General features: G+C 35.8%; 1 protein-coding gene across 1 annotated transcript; it reads right to left on the bottom strand.

The window, feature by feature from the left end:
* Nucleotides 1–20,547, bottom strand: LOC145786507 (uncharacterized). The gene is made up of 17 exons (XM_082598173.1): nucleotides 20,134–20,547; nucleotides 18,283–18,331; nucleotides 17,987–18,090; nucleotides 17,792–17,883; nucleotides 17,135–17,215; nucleotides 14,820–14,888; nucleotides 13,747–13,888; nucleotides 13,225–13,280; nucleotides 12,121–12,256; nucleotides 11,641–11,819; nucleotides 6,391–6,478; nucleotides 5,287–5,345; nucleotides 4,675–4,738; nucleotides 3,863–4,030; nucleotides 3,409–3,575; nucleotides 2,648–2,782; nucleotides 1–2,210 (listed from the first exon to the last, which is right to left on the bottom strand). The coding sequence occupies exons 1-17, from the start codon at nucleotides 20,414–20,416 to the stop codon at nucleotides 2,193–2,195; spliced, it is 1,890 nt and encodes a 629-aa protein (XP_082454299.1). The 5' UTR covers nucleotides 20,417–20,547; the 3' UTR covers nucleotides 1–2,192.
* Between the last annotated feature and the right edge of the window lie 4,624 nt (nucleotides 20,548–25,171).

Raw genomic sequence — 25,171 nt, 5'->3', positions numbered from 1 at the left:
TGACATGAAAATGATCTTTGTTACAATAGAATTATCGATTTAAAAATCGCAATTTTACATTTATTTAACGTTGTCAAACGTCAAAGAACTATCAAAATGGCGCAATATCTGTCTCTTGGCCGCAAATATATTGAGTTCAGCATCAACAAGCAAGAAAGCAGCAGAATAAAAATTAAAAACAAAACTATTTCGAAAGCAGCATGCAATTTCCCAGTCACAGAAATGAATATTTTTTAAGAAAATGGAACCGTGTTAAACGAAACATTTGCATAAAAAAGATACATTTTGTGCCGGTTCATCATATAGTCTACCTGGGTAGCGGGTACACGTATGCGCTATCAAAACGGTGGCAAAAAAATATAAACGCGCATTTCACTACACCCTTTAGGGATGACGTCATAATAAAATAAACAGCAATTAGTACGCTGGGCTTGGAGCAAATCAGTGAGATTGTGTTGCTTCGTCAATAAACAAGCATAGACAATTTGTGTATAACACAGTAAAAAAAATATGCAACTTGCGTTTTTCAATAAAAAAATCAAACAGATAATTTACGTCTTAAATGCATCCAATATTTCAATGTATCAGCACTGGGGTTAGACATCGCCGGCTTCAAAAACCGCGTCAAAGAAATGGAACCAGATACAAAACAACAATGAATGGATTTACTGCATCGTCAAAACATCCGAATATTCAACTACTGTATCATCGCCAATATCAACTGCTGTTTTAGATTAGTAGTGATTTACAGTTAGTAGAAATGTGTCATTATAAAACTAAAAATCCGCAGATGAGTCTTTACGTGTCATGCCATAGCTATCTTACAGGGCAGCAGGACTACATTCAAATTCATCACAAAAAGCAATGTGAATGTGGTTTTGTATTTGGTGCTGCAATAACGGTAACAAAAAGAGAAACGTAAGTTTTGTTTGTTGTTAGCTTTTCTTTGTTTCGAAATGAATTTTCTGAGCAATTTTGTTTTGTTATACTTTCAATCGAAAACGAAACACACAAAGTTCTTAAAACATAAAGAGCTCCGCAAAATCTAGATGGGTGGTGTTCTGCCCATTTTCTCCTTGCGGTTGCAAGATTTGTCAAATTTAGTGTCCTTCTTATACGAACTGACTTTCATAGAATAAAAATTCTTTTCGCGTCAATTCGACTAATCTGCTTCAAAAAAGCCCTCACCATTGTAGAGGATACCACGGTCACGATTTACGAAAGCAAAAACTCTTTGTGCGTGACCTGTGTTGGTCACACCTCTCAATTCGTGCGTGCATTTTTGCACGTTTTTCATTTAGATTTCTTTGCAATCCAAAGCCATGTACCTCTGTTTGTCGACAAGCCGAAAAAGTATTGTTTACTAGAGATTGTTTTTCAGCCACTACTGACCAATGAATCAGCTCACATCGTGCCCGGGGAGTGCAATATAAATCATTCCAATGTCAAAAAAGCATCTAAAATTTCCAAGCTGCAGCATAAATGTTATCAGCAAGAAAATGGCTCTTGAAGCAGTCCAGCAGTAGGTTACAACATTGTCAACATATGACTTTACATTGCTACAACGTGACGATGATTAACTAGGAGTAATAATAAAAAAGTTGAGTTTTACTAACCATGACACCAATTTTTATGGCAAATAATTGAATTGAAAAATATCAAATCAATGTGTTCAGGTTTCGTTGAGGTCATGACCTCGCTACCACTTTTCGTTTTTAAGAGTGCTGATTTTTCGAGCGAACAAAGTGTATAGCTATCTTTTGTTATGATTACATAATTGCAAGTATTTTGTAAATGTTGACGTCATGACAGTTACGAGCGGCAGTGATTAAAGAATGCGGCAGTAGAACAACGTCATCGCTACATTCAATCGCAAAAATACAATAAAGTTGTCGCAGCTTGCAAAAAATCTCGCATTGTTTTAGCTACTTCCTGCAAGTACAAAAACGCTACATAAACGACACAATTTCTTACTAGACTTGACAGACAACAATGTCCTTTGATACACAAAACTCACAAGAGAACTACAAAACTAAAGCAGAGTCATGACAACAAGACGAAACAGGATTAAAGGAAAAGAAAAATTTCATGATTTTATGATCGAAACTTCATGATCGAGCGCTTGCAAGAGTCCGCCAGTGGACGCTGTTGAGCAATACCATTGAGCAACTTCTGCTTCTGTGTTTTGAAGATCAAAGTAAATTGAGGTTCTGTGGATTAAAAATTAATGTTGATAAGTAAACTAGTTAAAAAATGAAATATTTTGACAATATCAAGCAAATTATGGGAATAAAAAGTAGGCCTATGCCAGAACTACCAGCAAAAAAAACAAAAAAAAAAACAGAGCAAAATGGAGGGAGTTGATATGAAAGGCCACAACTGACCAAACCTGATTACTCTGTTGAAGAAGGTAAATTATACGAAAACTGGGTAAATGACAGAAACTAACTAGTATCATGCAGCATTTGCACTGTATGACTGTCTTTGATTTTGAATCGTTAAATATGTCAACGGTAAACTTTTCATTTGCTTGAAATTGCGCAACAGACAAAAGAAATACTGTACGTTGTTCAATAGGATTTTCGTTTTTAATGAAAGCAAAACTAAGAAATCTATCATATGATGCAACAACGTGTTAAGATTCTACCTTGTTGGGGGTAGGAAATCCGTATGCGGATGAGACCATACTTGGAGGAGAAGGATATCTTCTGGGCGGAGACTCATCTTGTCCGTTCAAATTCTCGTATCCCCGCATTTCGTTTCGCCGCATCCGCATCAAATTCTAGAAAATATTAAGTTGAAACTTATTTGAAAGAAACTTCGCCTTTTTGTAACAACAGTTAGAAATCCTTTCCGTTTCAGTATCCCGAATACACTGATCTCCGTTTTAATTTCATTTAGGTATTTACGGCAACAACATTACGCAAAGTTGCAAAAATTAAGTTTTAAAATGTTGCTTTTTTATTCAAGTAATGAACATTTCTGTAATCACAATGCTCCGCCACGCAACCTTATTTCAACTAAACTGATATTTCGTTTCCTCGTAAGGCTCCAGAATATTTTTCAATGAATAAATGGCGGAACAAATAGTGGATTATATTTATTTTTGTACCGCGTCACACCTGTGACAAGATTTAAAGAGATATACGTTGGCCAAAGTAAATTGGAAAATATCTATAAACTTTTTTTTATCAAAGTGTGAACTAATTACAATCTGCATGGTCTAACTGTAAATTCAAACCAACAGGCTATCTGTGTAAGCAAATTAAGATTCTTACTTTAGGCTATCTAAAAAAAATGGAATAGAAATTTATGATCGCTAACAATAAAATAGTTTAAACTTGACTGCATTTAATCGGCAAAATAAGCTTTTTACAACATTTTCAACATCGTTACTTTGTTACTAACTTTGTATTCAGATATTCGCAATTTTTTCCCATCCACAATGCATGTGCGCTTTGGTCGCGGCTTATACTTGTAGTCCGGATATTTCTCCAAATGAAGTTTGCTCAGTCTCGCTTGTTCTTCATAATACGGTTGCTTTTCTGTGTTGCTCATTTCTTTCCACTTGGCACCTGCAGTAAAAGTTTCTGATAATTCTTCATCCTCACACAACAATTCAATCAAATTATTTTTCAAACAAAATTTTGATACATTACAGGTCACTAAATTTCCTACTACTAAAACTTATATGTGTTATTGCGCTCAGCTTTGACTTAAACTTAAAGTTTACGTTGGGTTACATTGATAATAAAACATGAAATTAATCAATAAAATGAATTTAACAGAGTGATAGAGAGTTAGCTCTGTGACACTCTGATCCAGCCAGAAAAACAAACTCAAGTTTTTTTTTCAATCTCACCTAGTATTTTGCTGATATTGGAGTTGTGCATGTCAGGAAAAGCTTGAAGAATTTTTCTTCTTTCATCTTTTGCCCAAACCATGAATGCATTCATGGGCCGTTTGATGTGACTTCCTCCCCTTTTGGGGTCTTGTAAGTGGGGAGCGATCATGGCGAAAGTCGAATTTTCTGATCAGTCAGAAAAAGTTGTTTAGAAAATCAAGTTTTCGATTTATTTTTGTATAAGTTTGGCAAAAAATTCGTGTTTACATGACAGTTGGCTTAATGTTGTAAAATCTCCATCCTACGAAACCTGTGACTCTGTGCCTTAATCCAGAACGTCTGACAAAGCAATAAGAATCAAAACATTTTCGCTTTTGTAAACCTATCTGTCTTGTACACAAATTTACTACGGTGAAAAAAACTTTTGTGGGCAGTCAACAGGCTGCGAATAAGAAAAACAAACTTACTAATTATCGACACTTGTTTAACGAAAACGTGTTTGAGATTTTGATAAGACCAACCGCAAATATTGAAACATTAAAAGTTTAATCCACAGCCACAGCTGGAACTCCAAAAACGGATACTTTTAAAACAACAACAGTGAAAAACCATTGAAAACAAATAAAAAATGCTGAGCTCAGGAATAAATATCAAGTTAAAAAAATTTGCTGTTGATCTTCGTTTTTTTTTTACGAAAGAACAAATGTCACCGTTAGGAAGAATGTACAACTTTTATAGAATGTGTCATGAATTCAGGGAAAATGGCAGTGTGGCTTAGGTTGACTTGTTTTCGCTTTTTGTTTTTGTTTTTAAATTCTTTTTTTTCTCACCATTATTCATAGACTGCTCTTGAAGACGATTTTCGTAATCTTTCTTGCAATCATAACTTTCATTCTAAAATAACAATAAAAAGTTGTAAAATAACAAATTGGAGAGGCTCCAATCATTGCTATATTTTTAGCTGTAGCTTATTGGAGATGAAGCTGCGGTAAATAACGAATACATTTTCCACATCGAAAAAAAAAAACTGAAAGAAGTTGCTGTGAGGGTGGAGGCTTGACAAAACCAGCTACAACAGCCAAACTTTTTGCTGGCTATTAGGGTGTAAGTTCTTGTAACTCATAATGGTACAATAATTTGTCAAATTTCATGTTTTTGAAATCTTTTCAGTTGACATTTTTAGTTGTATTCATCGCAAATGCCAATTCTTAACATATTATTCAACATACACTTTTACTAGTTGACTTCAAGAAAAATAATACTTAAAATTTATCGAATTATCGTTGTAACTCTCAACCTGAAAATACCAGTCACAAGTTGAATTAAATAGATTCGCGTATGGCATCAGCTAATCTAAGGCTGTAAACGTTTATTTGGTTCTAGTAGATGTAAAATAACGAGCTACATGGTTTAAAACTACAGAGTAAATAAACACCACTTACCCCGCTAACTGAAACCTTTCTTGGCTGGTATGCGCCACAAAATGGAACCCGGGTTTCGTCTGAAACAAGTTTGTTATTTAAAGAGGGATTTCAGTTTGCAAACTCAAAATAGACCGTCAATACAACGTAACCAAATGTTGAAATTATAGAAAACTAAAATTTGGAAAAAATGAATCTGGATCGAAAATTTGAATAACTTGATCTGAAGTCTCCAATTAAACATGTCAACAGCAAATCCAATCGTTGGCGTCTTTGTTGGCGAGCTAACCTTTTTACGTTGTTTTAAACTTTGAAACACGTTGAAAAATTATAAATTGAGAAAAATCAATGTCTGAAACTACTTTTTTTCCGTACTCATGACGTTAACAGGATGCTGTCCTGTGCGTGACCTCTAATTCTAAGGGAGCAAATGTTTAAGAAGGAAAGGAAATATATTTTTAAAGTAATGAGCACGTGAAGTGAAGAACAATAGAAGTTCCTCCTTAACAAGAAAAAACCGGCAACGAAATATGTTTTTTGAGGTCAAACAGGAAAGTTTTGCTTTTGAAATTATTTCAAAAACTTGTTAATTAAATTAACAGGTATATGCGGCAAGGCAAACAAAAGAAGACCATCTCATCAACTGCACAATCTATCGCGCCCAAAACGGGACTTGTGGCCTACGTAATTTGGATAGCCGAACAAAATAATAGCTGTTTAAAACTCATCCTAATTTATATCTTACTAGTTCATGCCATGGCTAGTGTCTCAATGGTAATGAAATGTACAACCTCATAACTAGGGACGTAAAGAAGATAATTTGCACCGGGTACCAATGAGATCCTCTACCCCCATATCAAGACACTTGTACGAAAAATGAAAACAATACGCGGTGGATCCCGGACCCCTTGGAAATGTTACGAGCCCCTAAAATCATCCTGGGTCTGGGTTCAAAAGTACCGTCTGGAACCCCTTGTCAACGAAATTGCCCATAACCTTTCTACTAGCAAAAGAGAGTTTTTTTATGATGTTGAAGAGTTTACAAACTTAGGGATTCTTAACTTTGAAAACAAACATTTCTTATCTGCAAACACATGCTAAGAAATATAATTTTAAGCTCTGTACCTTTATCGTTGCCGTCACTCGCTGGAGAAGGATGAGAGGATGATTGATCATGGCAGGAAGACTTCCTGGTGAGGTTAATTGGAGCCTCCTAAAAAAAAGAAGGAGCATGGTTGATAAAAGAATATCTTTAGTGATGGTAAAAACATGAAGTAATGTGAAAGCTATACACCTGATTTCAAAAAGAAAAAACTGTTCTTAATTCTATTATTTGCATCTACACTTCATCCATATATTGCTGTCCTAACCAAATCGGTTGTGTCGAACAGTTAATAATAGTGATGTATTTATTGTCTCTCTATAACTGCTAGTGAGTAAGGTTTAATAACGGCAGAGCTTTTTCCATATTTTTCATTGTTTCATCTTGTGGTCATCAGGTGGTGACGATATTAATCCCTCTCTGCGTTATGCAAAAACACACTCGGTAAAGCTTTTAAAATCTTTTTGATGACCTGGCCTAGAAGCGAACCAGGCCCACCAAAAGGTCAGGTGATTCCACAAACCACTCGGCCACTAAGCTGATTGTATTACGAGCTTCCCATACAAACCTTTAAGTCGTGACAATAAAAACAAACATTGAAGCTAACAGCGCGTTGATTGTCATTACTTGGACGCAGAGATCCAAATAACAAACGTGGCAAGATGGCATTGCAAAAACGCTATTAATTCTTCGGAATTGACAGATTAACATTTCGACTCTGCCCAAAGTAAAAAAATATTTGAAACCACCTTATCACGACGGGTAAACCGGAAAGCGGATAATACAGCCTCGGTCCAATCATATCCGAATTAATAGATCCGCTTGTAAATTACTATATTAGTTGTTTTCGTAACAGAGGATATGGACAAATAGGTGTGTAATAGTCAAAATGGAATTTTTTATAAACATTATAAGTATAATGTATTTCTACATGGACAGGTATATGTGAATGCAAAACTAGCGACGAAAAACAAACTTTCTTAATGTTTTTCTATACAGTCTCAAAACAATTATGGAAACATGTGATACAATTACGAATTAGTTTTTTTGTTTTTCTTCTTTTCTCTCGAGCAAGGTGCACGAAACTGTTATTGATTTCAAATGTTCGTATAAAAAATAAATAAAAGCGGATGAAAACACTTTTAACCAGAATTTAAAACATTAAATTCCAGAAACTATAATTAAAATAAGTAGCTTTGACGCTCATAAAATGGAAATTTAGAAACTTTAGTGACTTTCTCTTTCTATAGAGCATAGACTATGTTGACGTTTTCTAAGTAGACTGGACTGTTTTAAATTTAAAGGAAAGTTTGCGGTTTGAGTGGAGTTTTCATAATGGTGATTGTAAAAACACAACTGATTTCATTGGGCCAGTGACACTAGTTCGTTATCTCTTGCTTATCAATTAGTGACAATGACACAACATGTGACTTAACACAAACCTTAGCGGCGTGACATTGCTCTGCCGTCAGCCGAGGTTGATAAAACAGAAAAGCAGCGGCGTATCACGGATAACACGGTGACAACCCATTATCCAATTTGCATTTGTTCTCAGAAGTACCAATCTTTGTACTACAGGAGTCTACGTCCCAATATGGCATTCCTGTCGGAAATCACAACTCCAAACCCTGGTTTCTGTCATATTTATCTTTTAAAGATAGAACAAAATGTGGGGTCCTTTTAGTCAGCATTGCTTCATGGACTTTTAATAGACCTTAAGGACAATACATTCTTTCGTATCACAAAAGGTACAACAGAGTTCTTACGCGATAAGAAGTTTAAAACAGACAAAGTTGTAAAATCAATGCCTTGCCACCGCACCCACTAAAAGACTACAATACAGATCAACAATGAAACTTAGACGTACTTCGCTTCCGCACCTTCAAATAATGTTACCCTTGATTGCACTAAAATGCCTTTTCAGCTCTTTTGATTTTTTTATTTGGTATAATGACTTGGTCTTTAATTTATATCCAATGGTTGAACTTTTAAATTCCTATGCGAATATTGCCTCTACATATAGATATTGTATCCAGTTGTTGATGTGTTGTAAATGGGATAGCGCGTCTTTGTTAAACATTGTGAAATAGAAGTATTCGTTCAAAAATAGAGCGCAATTGCTTTTTTTTCTCAATGATAAGAGGTATGCTAAGCGGATACGAACGACAAATATTGTAAAAATTTACAAAATAGAGTCAAAAAAGCTAGAAATTTTGTTTCTTAGAGGACCTATTTTACTTGGACGAAGCTTCAAAACTTGTGTTGCTCGTTTAAATGATCTTTCTATTGAACAGTATGTATGCAGACAAGGCTATCTAACTTTGGGTCAATCACTTAGAAAAAGCAAGAATTCCCCATTGACATGAGAAAAGACTGAAGGACAAATGCTGATGATGCTGTTTAATTTCAATATTTTAATTTCGCACGTCACCGATTAGCTTTGCAAGTCTAGAGGGAGGTGAAATTTTTATGCTTTAAGTTATTCCGCTTCAAACGTAAAACTGCGTGTATAGCCAGCTGTCGAAAATCAACTTTACATGAATTTGACAAATTTGATCGATAAAAGCATATTAATTGTTAGCATCAACATAAATGTTCTAATCTCAAATCACTTAGATAAATTGAGGCAATCGAAAAGTTACATTAACGACTCGGCCCGCCGCTGTAGAATCGCAACTCCAAGACATAGTGTTATTAGATAAGCGATGACGAGATTGCGCCGGTAAAATGGACAGATAAGCCGAGAGTACACATGCGTCGTACGGTACATTGTAAAAATGAATTATGTAACGGAAAAACGCAATCAAAAGAATTGGTTGATACAAATCTGCTGCTGAAAGCGTGTCCTGCTGATAAGAAGGCCAACGAATAACAAGACTTTCTCTAGTTTCCGACCTTTGACAAGAAAGATATTTGCAGAGTCGTTTGATAAATTTCATTTACACGACATGACGGTAACTCGACTATCGACATATCAAAAACAATACCAGGCCATCAAACATTCACTTTGTGAAGACGTTTATCAATTGATGTAGTTTCCTACACCATAGAACTAACTATTCATTGAAATATCAATGTCGTTATGAAGATTCTATCAAATAGCAATCTTTGAACTGCTGGCCAAAGACAGGAAATGTTGTATGAAAACTTTTCATACAAATCAAGTATATGAAAGTGACAGCAAAATCCATGTTCTACAAAAGAAGCATTTCTTCTCAAGTTGTGTCTCGAATAACCTCATACATGAAAACCATCTTTTAATTCTCCTTTTTGCAACATCAATGTACATTACAAAGATGCAAAATCCTATTTCAATACCATGTCAACTCAATATCTCCTATTCTGTTCATTTCTTGTGGTCACAGACAGTATTCTATTTTCAATTCACGCATATCTGAAATAAGGAAACTTTAAATCCGGTGAATGTTGGTTTGAATAACCGCATGCGATGTTAAAATATACAAGTTGGTTAACCTCATGTGCGCTGTTGAGAAACTTATTAAAAAATACGCTCATGACCAAACACCAAGTAAAGCAGAAGTTGGTGCGATGAAATTGAAATCATTGTTTTGAAGCCAGCAAATTTTCACAAAGTTTTTTTTTTAAACGAAAATTTTAAGTCCCTAGATGTCGCGCTCTGCTCAATATACACCTGAAACTTTTCGACATACTAAATTAGGTGGAGGAATAAGTAGTTGCAGTAGTCCAGTCTTAATCCGGTGATGGGGATAAAAGCGAGTTTATCTGTTTGTAGAATTAATTTTTTGTATAAAAAAAAAATGTTCTAGAGAGGTCAAAAATTGCTTGAAAGGAGAATTATGCGCTAGAACAAGTAAACACGCTTCCAGTTCCAAGCACTCCAAAACACATAGATATAATTGAGTTTCAAACACATTGTAGCACAATAATACCAGTAAGAGAAATAAATGTTGATATTGAAAAACAAAAACTTCCTCTTGAAATTGCAAAAGAAGCTAATAATAGCTTTCAAAAAATGTGACGTGAACGTGTGCCATTTTTTTAACGGTGAAAATCAACCTCTACAGACCACTAAACATACTATTCCGATAGCGAGAAAGAATTTTATATTTTTTAAGCCTTCAGCTAATAACACCTGTCGTTGTTACATACCACAACGTAGCGAAGTTTCACGATGACAAAGCATAAGAAAAGTTTTAGCTTTACGACCGGACACTAAAAATGAAGACAAAAATATTTATACTCTTAGCTCTCTTATCGGAAAATGGTTGATAAACAAGACTTTAACTTGTATTTTGTAGTTGAGGGTTGGTATTGTCAGCAACTAGCGCCTGTTCATTTTTATGTTAATTTTTTTATTGCAATTTGGTAAAAAAAATATATATTTTTTAAACAATAAATACTATTAATACTACAAAAAGTGCCCAATGCCAAGCAAAAAGCCAAGCAGAGCGAATTAAATCAAATATAGCTATTACTCTCTAAACCCTTGACAGTCTGTTTCACTTTAAAAAGAGGATCATCAGAAGGTCCTTATTCAAATGTTAGAGACTAATAGCTATATTTGATTTATCATATATTTTACAATACTTTTGAGGTTGCAATGTACTTTTCTTACATCTAGTGCCTTTTATTTGAAAGCATGTTTGTGAAAAAGTATTGAGGTAATTTATTTTACTTGGTTGTTATTTGATTTAAGTACACAGCTAAAATAAATCACATCATTTTTCAATTAAAAAATTATTACAAATTCTATTGCATTGAATTACGTTCAGAGTGATATGCAGCGTTAGAGAGCAATAGGCATATTACTTTGCCTATGGGATTGCAACGTAATTGCTTTGTTTTACAGCGTATATGGGTCTCGTGGTGTTGCCAACCGTGTGGTCGAAAACAAGTACGCATTGGAATCCAACTGCCTTGTCCATAGTATAATCGCTCGTAAATAGATCAAGGGCGAACGGCTGCTTGCCTGTAACAACGCATCTTGGCAGAGAACACTTAAAAAATTCCAATCTCTTCACGTCAGCTCGACGCAAAGCAACGTTTTTCAAACGTAACGTTGGCACAGTTCCTTTAACCAAATGTTGCAGTGTACCTTGGATTTCTGTGTAGCCCATTGGAGCAACAATTACTATATAAGTGACAAGAGCTGCTAATTACACAAAGACGGTGTGCAGCTATAATGATAGCTATTTTGGTAAAAGGTGAATTCTCTGGAGAACTTCAATTGGTAGATCGCTCCTTATATGAATTGCCAAACGCCACAATCACATAACAACTGCACAAATTACCTCGCACGACACTTTTCTTTCATCGGGACTTGAATATGATGTCGAAGTAGGACAAGGCCTTGACGCAGTGTTGGAATTGTGTTTATTATAGGTGGCTGGAAGCTTGTAAGGGTGTCGGCCCCGCTGCTTTGAATAAGGTTGATGGCTGTCAGATTTTGACCCAGATTCTGTGGCGATATCTGGAAAGTCAATGCAAACGTGTTGGCCGTATTCTCAAAATCTATTACGTTCTATCGACACTCTCTCTGCCAACAAAGCCTGTCGTTACAAAATATTCTGATGTATCAAAGTTTCTTAATTAAACAAGTAGACCAAGCAAAATTATGCATTGCTTATATTTTCAACGCGTTTATAACGTGGACTTTCTACTAAAAATACGTTTATCGAAATCCATTTACAACTAAACGTTTATATCTCTCCTAGTTTATGTTTTAAAAGGGCACAATGCCAACGCAAAGACATAATCTCTTCATGAGTTACCTCTTGAATCAGCGGAGTTTGTTGAACCGGGATCGGATGTTTTTCGGTGATTCGACATAAATGCAAGATCGGGAACCGGGAGATTACTTAAGTTGATCCCAGGTACGTTCCCGCAACCGGGTGGCAGAAGAAGAGGCTGGGATGAAAATGTATCAAATTACCACAAAGCTATCACTTACGACCAAAATTAAATCGGAATTTATGCGTTTGTCAGAGATGTTGTTATGTCATACTGTTGCTTGAAGAACCGCTAACCAATGTTGCCATTTCTGAAAATGAAATCAGTCGCAATGGCGATAGGGTTTTTGTCGTTTTTTGTTTTCCACAAAGCCGATGTTACAGGAAACGAGCTGCATTTTGAATGGATGGAATACAACCATGAAAGAAAACCAAAAGGAATGTCGTCAATTAGCTTTGACGTGAAAACATGAAAACGTGGAAGTAAAAGGAAGGGTTTGACAATTTGCAAATGAATAGAAACGAGATCAAATCCATGCCATGATCGGTTCGAGGTGTCACATACCTCCCCCTCGTGCATTGCGATTCTTTGAACTCTTTAACTTGCGCCATCTCACAACTCAAGCTATGCTTTGTAAGACGTCGGATTTTGAAAGGATAGTTAATGTTTGGTTGGTGTCTTGTAGTCGGTAATAATAACAATCAATTGGCGTTTTTTTGTCGTGATTTGATGTTACTTGAAGAACTGATTTAAAACACTTTTTCTCTACAGTTTTTTGTAAAGATTTATTGGCCACAATGCACACGGGGAAGGTTTCCTTTTGAAGCAACTTGATCGTTCCCGTCGACAAATTACGCAGAAGCTCGCTGTAACAAACGCACCATTGCGTAGTGCGTACCCTACCTGTCACTGCACTATTGTTTTGTACCATTGCTGCAAGGTAGCAAAAAGTCATTAATTGAAAAGCTGTGAATTTTCCAATTAATAACTCCCTGCGACAACTAACCTGCCAACATACAAAGACCAGTTGGCCATAGAATTCTATGTTCGTTATACGTAGATAGATGCTTAATTTGCAAAAGAATAGATCGATGTGCGTTATCTACAACAAGGCAAATCATAGCAATTGATCAAGCGAATCAAACCTGAGTAGGCGGGATTCCAAGTCCAGAAGTACCGGCCAACATTTGGGAGTACGGATCTATATCAAGAAGTGTGGATTTAAAAAATCAAAAGCACCAAACTTGAAAATCAGTTTGTTTAATATAAAAACAAACATACTGTATGGAAGATACGCAACTGATTAGCTTTGAAGTAACTTTGCTCCCTTAAATTTATTTTTGTCTTCATGTCGAAAAAAATGAATTTTTATGATTCAAAGTGTGCTATAGGCGAAAACGTGATTTGTTGGAATGCAAAATTTATCATTGAAAGTGGCGATGTAAAATCTTATCCGTACAAGAAGACAAATTTCAAGCACCAAAAATTTTATTTTATCAGCAATTTACACGTATTTCAATGTTTTGGCAACGTCATGATTAAAATTTTGCTACCCTGGACTTCAGCAGCACACAAAAGAGAAAGTTGAAAGACAAGTCTAAAACGTTTGTGATCCAATAAAAAAGGCCTGAGCTTTAGCAAAAACAGCTGAATTTTGAAAAACTTACCGAAAAGTCCTTTGTAAGCATTGAAGGGATTTATCATTGATTGAGTGAGAGTGTTTTTTGAGGAGGATCCCGTCGCTGAAGACACCATCATTCGGAGAAAGGGATTTATGGCTTCTTGTCGTTGTGTTGAGGTTGTAATGTTCTGAAGAGATATGTTGTTGTTTTTTTATAATTTTGTTTAGTAAGTTTACTTTTCTTAGAATTGTATTTTGTATTACAAAACACGTTGCCGTAGTTCGTTGGATTACAAGCACACTAAGACAACGGCCTTTGCAACAACTTGAAATTGTTGACAAGAAATCGACCCAGATCTCCTGTTTTATTCTTGTTTAAACAGCAGTTGGTGGTAAACTTTAGTTTTGTCAATGTACCCAAATTAGCTCACTGACTAGGTAGTGTGTCGAAAAGCTGCAGTCTATAAACTTGTGTCGTCTATTTCTACCAAGAGACCATTTGTACAAAACAGCAAACGCCATATGTGTAAATCAAATAGGTATTCTTCTGACACAGTAGCAAGCCAAACGAAAGATATTGTTATTCACTGAACCCACAGTTGGTAATTGTGTTAAGTAAAACAATGCGCTACTGCGCTGAGTGACATACAATAAAGTTACTGGCATCAAACTAAATAAATAAAGCATTGCCTTGGAATGTTGTGTGTGCAACCGTCGTGCTCTTGCTGTATGCCCGCTGACAACAGAGCAACAATTGACAGACAATGGTAAATTAGGAAGGAAGCCTGAGATAATGAATAGTGCAGCTCTGTGTCCTCGCCTATTCACACGCCAGCAGAGTTTTGTTCTACAGTTGCATAACTCAGCAGCGACTGTACAGCTATTTTTGTGACAAGCTGCTGTCAAATCAACTCTTTAGCCTTTCAACTGTTTTTTCGTTTAACTTCAGATGTCGCCAAGTTCAAATGATTACATCATTGTTGAAAAGACGAAAGTAGCAAACGGCCGCACTGCTAAGTAATTTTCATGCTTTGGATTATTCAACATCAACTATGTTAAGTTTGAATATGATGCGTTTCAGCGCTGAAGAAAAGAAACTGTAGCGTGAAGATATATTACTTGAATTTGCTGTTGTAAAATATTAATTTTTTGTTGCTGTTCCACCAATTGCTGCTGTTGTCGCCCAATCTGAAAAACAAAACAACCATTGTTTGAAAAATCCTCATGTACCGAAACAAAAACCGGTAAGAAAGAAATTTGCCTACAACCAACCGGGACTGGCAAAGCAGTATGAGCATTTCATAATATAACAAAGTGCTGTAGATTCATCATTTTCTTAAATGTGAGAAAAGGCAAATCAGAAAAGTTTTTTTCTGCACACACGAGACGCGCGCTCATTCGAGCATCATGCTGTGAAAAGGTATAGTGCCCTGCTAACAATGCGGTAAAAAGCTTTAACAATAGCGCACTGACAAACACCGACGGGGCATCTCCATTGTTCAACGCTATTGTGCTGTCTGAAAGACAATGCTCTCTCGGCCCCGTTCGCTCGATTATGGTAATTTTAGCAATAACAATACGTTTCCTTGTAAAAGACTGCGAGCTGCTTTGGGTTAAGTTTTTGCAACAATACCACTGAATTTTCCTAACCAGCTGGTTCACATTGATTCAACGTCTGCAAACGTTGAATCAATGTAAAAAAGGACTTATTTGCTGCCGAGTTGTTCGAACTGCATCACGTCACACGTTGGATTGTCATTTGGCAACAATGAATCAACGCAAAATGGACGGGTTTTTACAATGACTATTCAAACCTCTTCATTCTTAGTCTAGTGGAGATATTGCAAAATATTTACTGGGCCACGTCACAATAGGTCTATTGTCTGTAGACTTTATTTGAGAAGCAATGAGAATTTATTTGCATTGTCAACTGTCGTGTAAAACCGGGAAAATCTTTCAAGTCCAGCAGGTTACGCCTAGGTTAAATTTAATGATAGTTTTTCGTCATCAAACATTGAAACGACCTAACATTAGCTACAATCGTTGACGAGAATATCGCCAAGTTATTGTTAACTGTAGAGGTTCGCTTAGGCCCGGCAAGCACCGCACATTTGTCTTAACCCGCGAAGAAGACTCAACCTCTTTTATCTCACTCTATGAATGTGCTGACGTAAGCAGCAGGGCGGACAAAAAGCTAAAATCTATTTTTTCAAACAAAGAAAATACATTTTCCTTATTCCATCGTTTCCATTGTTGGCTAACAAAAGTTATTATCTTTTCCTATTTTCAACGTCTGCCGACGTAGAAGCGATGCATAAAGAGTGTCCTTTGTCTGCTGTGTTGTAAACTTTCAGCAGGACAGCGCCAAGTAACGTCTGATCAACTCAAAAAAACAACAAATCTCACTAATGGTGCCTGTGGGGACCACATTCAAATAATGATCACAAAAAATGATTAGGCACGGGGATTGCGCAGACGGAACAAAGCCTGTACTATGCTTACAAAGGCGTCTTATTTAATTAATTATTAAACAGTAAAGCAAGTGCGCTATCTGTAAAAATCATCAATTTTTCCGGGAGAAATCAAGAATTCCAAAAAAGTTCTTTATTAAACTCTTAAAATATGATGAATCATGATTTATTGAAATGAAACCAACACCTGAGTAACACAATCAAATCCAGATATCAATACTGTACAGCGGTAGGGACTGTCTGTTTTTCTAGGCAGTTATTATTACTTTTGTTTGGCCATTGGTAAAGAAAATCGACGGCAAAATAGTCCAAGGCTGTTAAAATATTTCTATAATAATGTCTTGCTAAAAAAACACACAGATACAGGTATAACCACAGCATATTGTCCAATATCACCAGGAAGTTTTTCTTGATTCAACCTTGTGTATCTTAGGGATGGCAAATCATAACAAAAGATACCACTGAAAACAAAAAAGAGACCAAAACCTATTAAGTATTTTATATGATGGTTTTCAAAAAAATCTAGTTTGAAACAATGCATTTAAAAAATGGACGAGTAAAATTAATGCATTCGAAACTAAAGACGACTTAGTTAAAAAACTTTACAGAGGTTTGATCTTAAAAACGGAAGCTATGAAAAATGATTCTAAGTCATAGTTTATACTCTTCGTCAGGTCAAATCATAAATACTGTGACAGTGGATGACACAACCCTACTCTGTTTCTGTGATTTTAGTTGAAGTGTGACTCGTACCTTTTGCTGATAAAACAAATCTAAGACATAATGCCCAGGATCATGAGTAAAAAGCGAGACGCCTTAAGATGCTTCCACGACAGGGAAGTCTTTCTTACAAAACATCGCACTTCTCATAAAAGCGTTAATATTGACACACTGAGCGTAAAGCCGCAGAGAACAATTGTCTCATTGTAATCATTAGGTGAAAACGAAACAAGACAACCTTACCTGTTCTTGTTGCTTTCTTTGGAGTTCGAGTTGGCGTTGCTGCTTGGCTAAGTTGTGAGCGGCTATTTTCTCTTCTTCTTTCTGTGATCGAATTCATAAAAAAGCGTTTTTATTGCTTTCAAGTAGGTTTTAAACGTCCGATTCGGCTATTGTGGTGTTTATTGAAATGTGTGACTGAATAAAAGCGTAATGTATAATATGTCAGCTAAATTCTAAATGTCTGTTTAAAAAAATTGGTCCTTGGTTTGATTAGCTCCATGTAGAACTATTGATATGTATCATAGTTCTCTTTTTACACTCATGCCATGTTTGAATGATCTTCCATCAGTTTGAATCTTAGTTAACATCAAAAGTTTCGAAAGACATCACGTTTCAGAAAAACTTAGCGCACAAAATACAGCCTTTGGAACGTGTTCGCAAAGAAGTTTAATAAATCGCATAAAGTAGATGCAGATGAATACAACAAACTTTACAATGCATCCCATCCAGCAGCGTTCTCCATTTTACATTGTTTTTACACGCGGATGAAAATGAGAAATGACAGAGATAGCGTATAGAGACGTTGAAACAATGTAAAAAAGGAAAACTTTAGCTGCCTGAAATATCCATGAGCTATTTAATCTATTTGTTTGTACATCTTAAAAACCAGATACCTACTTTGGAAAACATAAGCTGTTTTCTTAAAGAATGCAATTGGCTGATCATTTGAGTCAATTTCTTTTCTTTTTCAACAACAAAAGAAGGAAGATCTGAAAAAACAGCACGCAAGGCTTAGAAATGGCACCACCATGGCAAAGTTACCCAAAAATATTGCAATTTAATTGTTGTTAAAATGATGGATTAAACATTGACCTGTGTCAGAAGGCGACTTTGAAAAATCAAAGCAGTCATTTTCATCGTCGTGGCTAACTTGGTCTTCTGCTGTAACACCGTTGTTCAATGGGCTTTTGCTGCAACTACAACAAGAAAATGGTTGTAAAACTGTGTTATCCTTCTTGTTTCGGTAGAAGTATGTTTCCGTAGGTCCCTTGACAACCATGTAGCTTTAGAAAGAGTTACATAGTCAACTCAAAGCACAAAACATTGCCAAATTTGTACACTAGAGCAGCTAGGCTATGCGACAAGAGAATGTAATGCTCTGTACTTACTATTGTTCTACGTCCGTATTGTTAATATCCACACTGCGTGACTGAAAAGCTAAGAAAATAACAAAAGGTTAGTGAATGACGACGTTCAGCGCATTGAAACACCTATTACCAGAACCAGATTCTGTAATACAGAAAAACTAAAATCAAACATACTGATAGAGATAAATGACACAAATCATCAATCGAATAACCATAGGCTTCCAACTGTGTTGTTCGGTCTGTGACAATACTACTGTTAACCTATTTTTCAACGGCTATTGTATTAGCGGAAATGGTGTTGATATGCGCGGCCGCGTGTTGAAAAAACTAAGCTGGTTAAAAATATCAACTGTGCAATTGTAAACAGGCCGAAGAACACGGTGTACCCTGCGTTAGCGGTTAGCATCTAACTTTTATTAGCCGTATTAAAATCTTTTAAAATGTCTTCAGACAAAAAGAATCAAAAAGTAGAGAAGTTTCGCACATTCTTTTGATAATTTTAATGTCGAAAAACGTTGCAACATCAAAACAAACTGATAAATCAGAAAGCTGAACATTTTTTTTACCAAACAAATGATAAAACCCATTGTACTTTGTCACAAACGATGCATATGGTGTCGGCTCGTCAAGCAAAGGAAACAGTGGCTAATCACTCATTGAGGCTTGTGTGACGTTTCGGGTTATTTATCATTTCGTTTGGCTTGTGGTATCACAAGAATTAATCTTACGCGGGCAAAGCAATAAAAGATTTAATATTTTGTTGCGTCAAGAATGCCTGCAAGTCCACTGGGAGACAAAGCTGATGTAGTCTTGTGTTGCATTGTTACTGGAACATTGTCTCAGCTAGTTGGCTTTCAAATTTGAGAATGTCTACAATGTTTCAAAGGCGCAAAGGCGAAAAAAAACGTCTACTTCACTGTCGTTTGTCTTCCAAGAGATTTTGCTGTTTACTTAGACTAGCAAATAACAATCACAAATCGAACATCATCAATTTGAGTTGAAAAGGGAATTTAACAGATCACAAAATTTAATTTTACTCAAAAATACTAGATACGGTATTCGAAACATTTGCTTTTGTTCAGCCATGATCGGCATGTTAAAGTTTACTGCCACAAGGAAAATCAAAAATAATTACAAAAAAAGTATAGTTTAGTGGCTGAAATGTCAGTCGACAATCTTATTTGTTCATCACGATAGATCTAATCTGCTACAGTTAAAATTAAGTTAGAAACCAGCTAAAGAACAATAAATGCCAGTTTTAAGACTAGAGTGAATTACTGCGTTGATTTTGCAAGTTTTAGCTAACAAAATGCTTTTTTTGCACGAAATCAGTACCTAAAACAAGGAATGAAAACATCATTGTCAGTCATGGAATCGCAAGCAGTCTTCTCGAAGCAAAACGTTTAGTTTGTTTACACAAAATCACATTGTCTTTACATTGTCAATATGGCTCTTTTTTCCTTAATATCACAGCTCTGAATGCATTCATACAATATTAATAGCTTTATTCGTGTCATTTGGTAGCATTAATATCACAATGTGCCTTATTGTCCACGTAGTCCAACAAAAAGCGAATTGTTTTCCGTAGTTTCGGTGTTCAGTCAAATTTAACCAAACGTTGATACAACGTTTGAAATTGTAGAAGCACCGTGAGACGACTCTTTTGTTGGCTGTTGCCATCTTCCTGCTATTTTCAAGATCGAAAATTTGCTGCCTGAAACAGTTGGCGCAAAGCGAAACAAAATCTAGGTTAAATTTTAAGACATCACGTCGAATCTTGATTCTAAAATTTATCTTTTTCAACGTTATTGCGACAATGTACGATTAAACGAAAATAAACCAGGCTTCAAACTATGAAGGCAACCAACTCACCATGAGGTGATTTTTGATCTTTTTTCATGGAGCTCGTATCAGAAATTGTGGTCTCTGTCGCTGTAGGTTTGTTTTCGCAAGATCTGTTGCTTAAATTCAGCAAGTTCTCTGTGGCATTGGATTCCCCTTCAGTACCACTATGATTATATATGCTGCAGTTGAGCTCTGTAGGGGTATTAGGTGGAGACGGAGACATACAGTTGCAGTGGCGAGGAGAACTTCTTGAGGTATTGACAGTACTGGAGGCAGCATCCAAATGAGAGTTTTTAACGGCAACCATCATTTTTCTTGCTTCAGTTTTCTTGACAATTGTAAAAAACAAAAAAAGTTTTCTAGATGGCCAACGCTTGATCCTTTATTTTTTGTTTTGTCACAATCGGCTTTAATTTCAATCATGTACCATATAACTTCTGTCCAAAGATCTAAACATAAATTATATTTTCAACGTCCAATACACAACCACTATCAAACTTTTTGTGGATTTGCTTGAATTTAGAAATAAATTACATAAAAAAAACTGATTTAGCACACAGAGGAAATAATTTTACGAAGCGAGTCCTTTAACTCAATAAACTTTGCTAGTCCTGATGAACTGCTTTGCCAATCAAGGTCTATTCTTCTTTTTCTTCAGCTAATTAATTTAAGAAAATTGAAAAAACTTCTACGAAAATCTATTGAAGAGTCGAGACAGTTGCTAACTCTTTTCTAAGCTTGCCTTCAGAGCCGCTCACGTCTGTAACAATAACTACAAATGACGCGGTTCAGGGAAGTTACACTCATTGTGTTTGAGAAAAGAGAAAAACGCCCGACTGAACGCGAAGATAGCACGCGCGTTGATTTGTCCGCATGGCTTCTGCGACTCTGCCACTTCTCAATTTCATCATATTTGCCAACCAACGGATTCAGTGCCGAGTTTTTTGGTTGAGATCTTTTTTGGTTTAATTGAACTGTTGTTCTGGCAACACAACCTATACAAACTGGTTGACACAAAGCGAAAAAATTGAAAAACAAAATGCTAAACAATTTCTTAAAATCGTTTTTTTGAGCAAAAATTCAGACTGTCCACTTTGACATCTTAGTTGTAGGTTTAAAAGTAAAAGTAGTAAATCTGTTTCAACTAAGCACGTTAGCTGGCTAAGCGTAAAGTTTTACTGTTTACCACTAGAATAGAACTCCTGTAAATACTGACTCGGCTGAAATAAAAAGCTCTTGATATTTGTACAAAGTGTGATTTGTGGTAAAAGAAAAGAATGCGCTGTTTTGGAGAGTAAAAAAAGCGTTTTCTGCAAAAACAATACAAATTAAAACGGTGAAAGTACAAATCGAGATAAAAAATTTAAAGTTTCTCTTGTTCAAACAGAGAACGCGGTATTTGCTTTCTGTGTGGCAATAAAAATCTGCTAAATGACATTGTGTACTTCTCTGCTAACTTACGTTTTAATTGGTCAGGGATGGCAACAATAGACCTTTTGAGCGGGCTGCGTTTAAACTTTGAGATAGTATTTCAAGCCTTTGATTTTAATTTACCTCACTATTGTTTTATTAACTAGCATTGATTACAATAACAATTGGCTTGCGAAGAGAATTGTTTTTCCTTGTAAAATCCCTTTCATTGGTGAGTTGGCAATCCATTATTGTATCAGATGGCAGGGCCGAAACACAATGACTAACTCTTGTAAAGTCTTCGGAAAACGGGCCACTGAAATTAGGTTACACTTGTGCCCTTTGTATTATTAAACAAGCTTTGTTTTGATAGTCTTTTCGCGCTAAAATCGAAAATTTTTATCATTTACTTTTTGTTGTTACGCAACTTTGTTTACGCAGCAACAAACGAAGTCTTAATGCTTGCATTGAATCAACTTATGCAGACGTTAAAACGACGGTAATATTATCATCTTTTCTAAGTCTGAAATGTCATTAGACTGTGAGTTCTGCCTTTGTAAACCGGGACAATAGATTTTTACAATAGCCTCTATCCACAATAGAGTCTAATTTGGTCTACAAGGAAGCCCTTCGCCTGTTTTCAGCAACAAACTGCGAATCTACATCGGGTTTCATTTAGTAAGTAATCGATAAAACAGTGCTGCCACTTTTCACTTCTGAAGACTCTACATTCACTCCTGAATATGAGATTGGATTTGAATTATTTGAACTGACATGGCTTCAAAACTTTTCATAAAAAACCCTGACCTGTCCTTTAGATTTTGTACAATTAACCTCCCACAATATGACTGTATGGTATGTTTTTATTAATAAGTTTAACATTTCATAATTTTTGCATCTGTTTCACTGCTGAAGTGCAGTGAAGTTTGTCTTTCTTAAATTGTCGTAGCTTCTGACACTACAAAAACTGCAACACAGTTTGTTGTGTTTTTATTTTTTGCAAATTATGATTTTTTTTTCTGAAAGTATCTAAACTGTAAAGGGGGCTATCATTTATATTTGCGTGAGCTGACTCAACCTTAAAGCTTTAAAAGTGTGAAATAAACTTTTTGGAGCACGAAACAACATAGCCTACGACCTGTTGCTAGTTGATTTTTTTATTTGTTCATTTTTTGTAACTTTGCAGGCCGGCCAAAGAAAAATATTTTTTTTCTGCCAATCATTTCACTGTTTATTTTAAACAATAAATAGGCTGCCAGGGCCGTGTTAACCGCTCTCCGTACCCCTCGGCCGGGGGAGGCCCACTGCGGATTAGGGGCCCACTCATTTTAGTCCGTCTAATGTTTTTTGACTGTTTAAAAAATTCAAAAATGCTACAAAAGCTCAATAATCAATAGCTAATTAAATCATGCAAGGCCGTATTTACTGCTTTCCAACCCCTGACTGGGGGCTTACCTCTAACTAGGGGCCCACCCATATTTATTTCATGCAGCGTTTTTCAACTTGTAATTTTACAATTTTTTTTACACTTTTGTAAAAAAATTTGCTCTTTTTGCTCGCTCAACCACATTTTGTTCATTTAGGATTCTAGGTGATATTGGGCAAACATGGTTGGGATTGAGAAGTGAAGATTTTTTGCGTCTAAGAAGAACTAACAAGATGATGCAATATTTCGAAGTAAACACTCAAATAGCCTAGTTCATTAATAATAATTAAATTGATAAATTTTAATGTGAATCAAGATAGGTTATGAAGTGAAAATGTTATCTGTGAAGGGGAGGACACCTCAGGTAAAATGTTCGAAGTTCTACCCTGCTGAAAAGCTACAACACACTAGACTGCATAAACTTTCAAGAAATAAATTATTGAAATTCTTCTGTGGTTGTGAATAACTTTTTTTTGAAATGGCAGGCAAATTTAAAATTTAAACAAAACTTCTACCCCAATCCAATTTAATTCGATGAATTTGGTTACATACAAAGTGTGCACCTTGATAAAAAAAAAATTGCTTAAAAATTGACCAAAACAAGATTATATTTGTCAAATTTTTCTGAGGAGCAAGCCTCCACACCCCTTTTCCGTTTCATTTTATTTGGACATTAACTTTTGCATTGTTCATCTATGTTATAAATTTTACTTTGTAAAAATTCTGGTCCTTTACCAATTTTTTTCTAGATCCCCTTCCACGTTATCGACATAGCCTATTAACTATTTTTTTCTATAAAATTTTAAAAGTTGTTTACTCTTTACTAAAATGATGGACGTAAATTTTTCCCCACATTGAAAGAATTTGTCGCCCTAAACGCTTTCTGGCTTTATTTTTAAGAGCAATCACCAAACATAGGAGCCCACTAGTAGATTTCGAAGGAGGGGGCAAAATGATGCTCACACGTACTGGGCTGTAAAATGACTGGTTTATAATCGCAATAAACCGCAACAAAAGTAGAGTTTAAATCTAGCGTCTGTTAAAAATTTCTTTCTGATGTTCATGCATTCACACTGTGTGAATGGAATAAACGGTTTCTAGTTAGTGACACAAGTAATTTCTTTTATTTTATTCTTATCCATTAAAAAACAACTTCAGAAACCTTACTAATGGTAATAGATAAAGGTGGTCCTATTCTTGATTTCAAATGTCGGGGTGAGAAAAAAAGTTTCTCATTGTAGCCTACCTTCGGCACTAAGAAGTGTAGGGTGGTCAGCTCCTTTCTCTCGGCCGTCTTTTCTTCAGCAATTATGCACACCTAATTTATTACACCCTTGGTTGGTGTGAGCGATGTTTTCAACAACCGGCATAAGCCGGAAGTCAAAGCAGGTTTGCGATATTAAAAAGCCAACGCCTTATCCGTTGCACCATCCCACTGCGTAAGTCGGCTGCTGCATAGTCGGGTGGTGAGAACACTGAAACGGCAATCGAAAGGGCGCCGGTTCGACACCGCTCAAGAGCATGCGGCTGTGTCTGTGGCAGGACACTTAAAGGCATGCCTTGAGGTGGACACGAAGATTGGCTTCCTTGCCTTCCCGTTCACTTAATCTAAATCTTCAACCACCGGGTGTAAGCCTGGATACGACAAACAAAAACTGCGTAAGTAGGGTAGCCTAGACCAAATAAATACAATCTAAGAGACAATCAGGGATTTGAACAAAAATCATGTGACTGCATCCAATGAGGTGTCACAACAGAAGCCTAATTGTTTGAGCGTTAAAAGAGCTTCTCTTCTGTTTCCAAAAAAAATTTTTTTTTTACATCACTAAAGCTAGTTTTTTCAAATCAACTAAGTTAAAACATATACAAGTCGACTATTTCAAAACGGATCCAAAAGGTATTTATTAGATTTGTTGATATTAAGTATTAGTAGTACTAGATTTGCAAAAAAACACAGACAGGTTTGCTAAATATTCCTCGTACGGTATTTAACATTATCTCTGTTGGGTGGCCTTTTGGGTGAAGGAAGCAAGAGATCCTGCAAACTTTCTTCATTCAATCATCAAAATTATCAGTATTAAAATAATTACAAGATAGAGAGGTTTCTATATATCAATAAAGCCACGACCACTATCGGTGAAAGAAATTAAGTTGAAAAAATAGACGAAAGTACATGAGATTGGCTAGCTTATATTTTACGTATGTAAATCTTGTCATTGCACTCGATAT

This window comes from Aplidium turbinatum, chromosome 17 (genome assembly GCF_918807975.1).
Source record: "Aplidium turbinatum chromosome 17, kaAplTurb1.1, whole genome shotgun sequence".
Lineage (NCBI taxonomy): Eukaryota > Metazoa > Chordata > Ascidiacea > Aplousobranchia > Polyclinidae > Aplidium > Aplidium turbinatum.
This window is presented reverse-complemented; position numbering and strand designations above follow the sequence as displayed.

Coding starts and splice junctions, on each gene's coding strand:
- LOC145786507 (XM_082598173.1), bottom strand. CDS start 20,416: ATGATGGTTGCCGTTAAAAACTCTCATTTGGATGCTGCCTCCAGTACT. Junction 14,889..17,134: donor AAAGAAAGCAACAAGAACAG/GTAAGGTTGTCT, acceptor TTTGTTTTTCAG/ATTGGGCGACAACAGCAGCA. Junction 5,346..6,390: donor GAGTGACGGCAACGATAAAG/GTACAGAGCTTA, acceptor AACTTGTTTCAG/ACGAAACCCGGGTTCCATTT.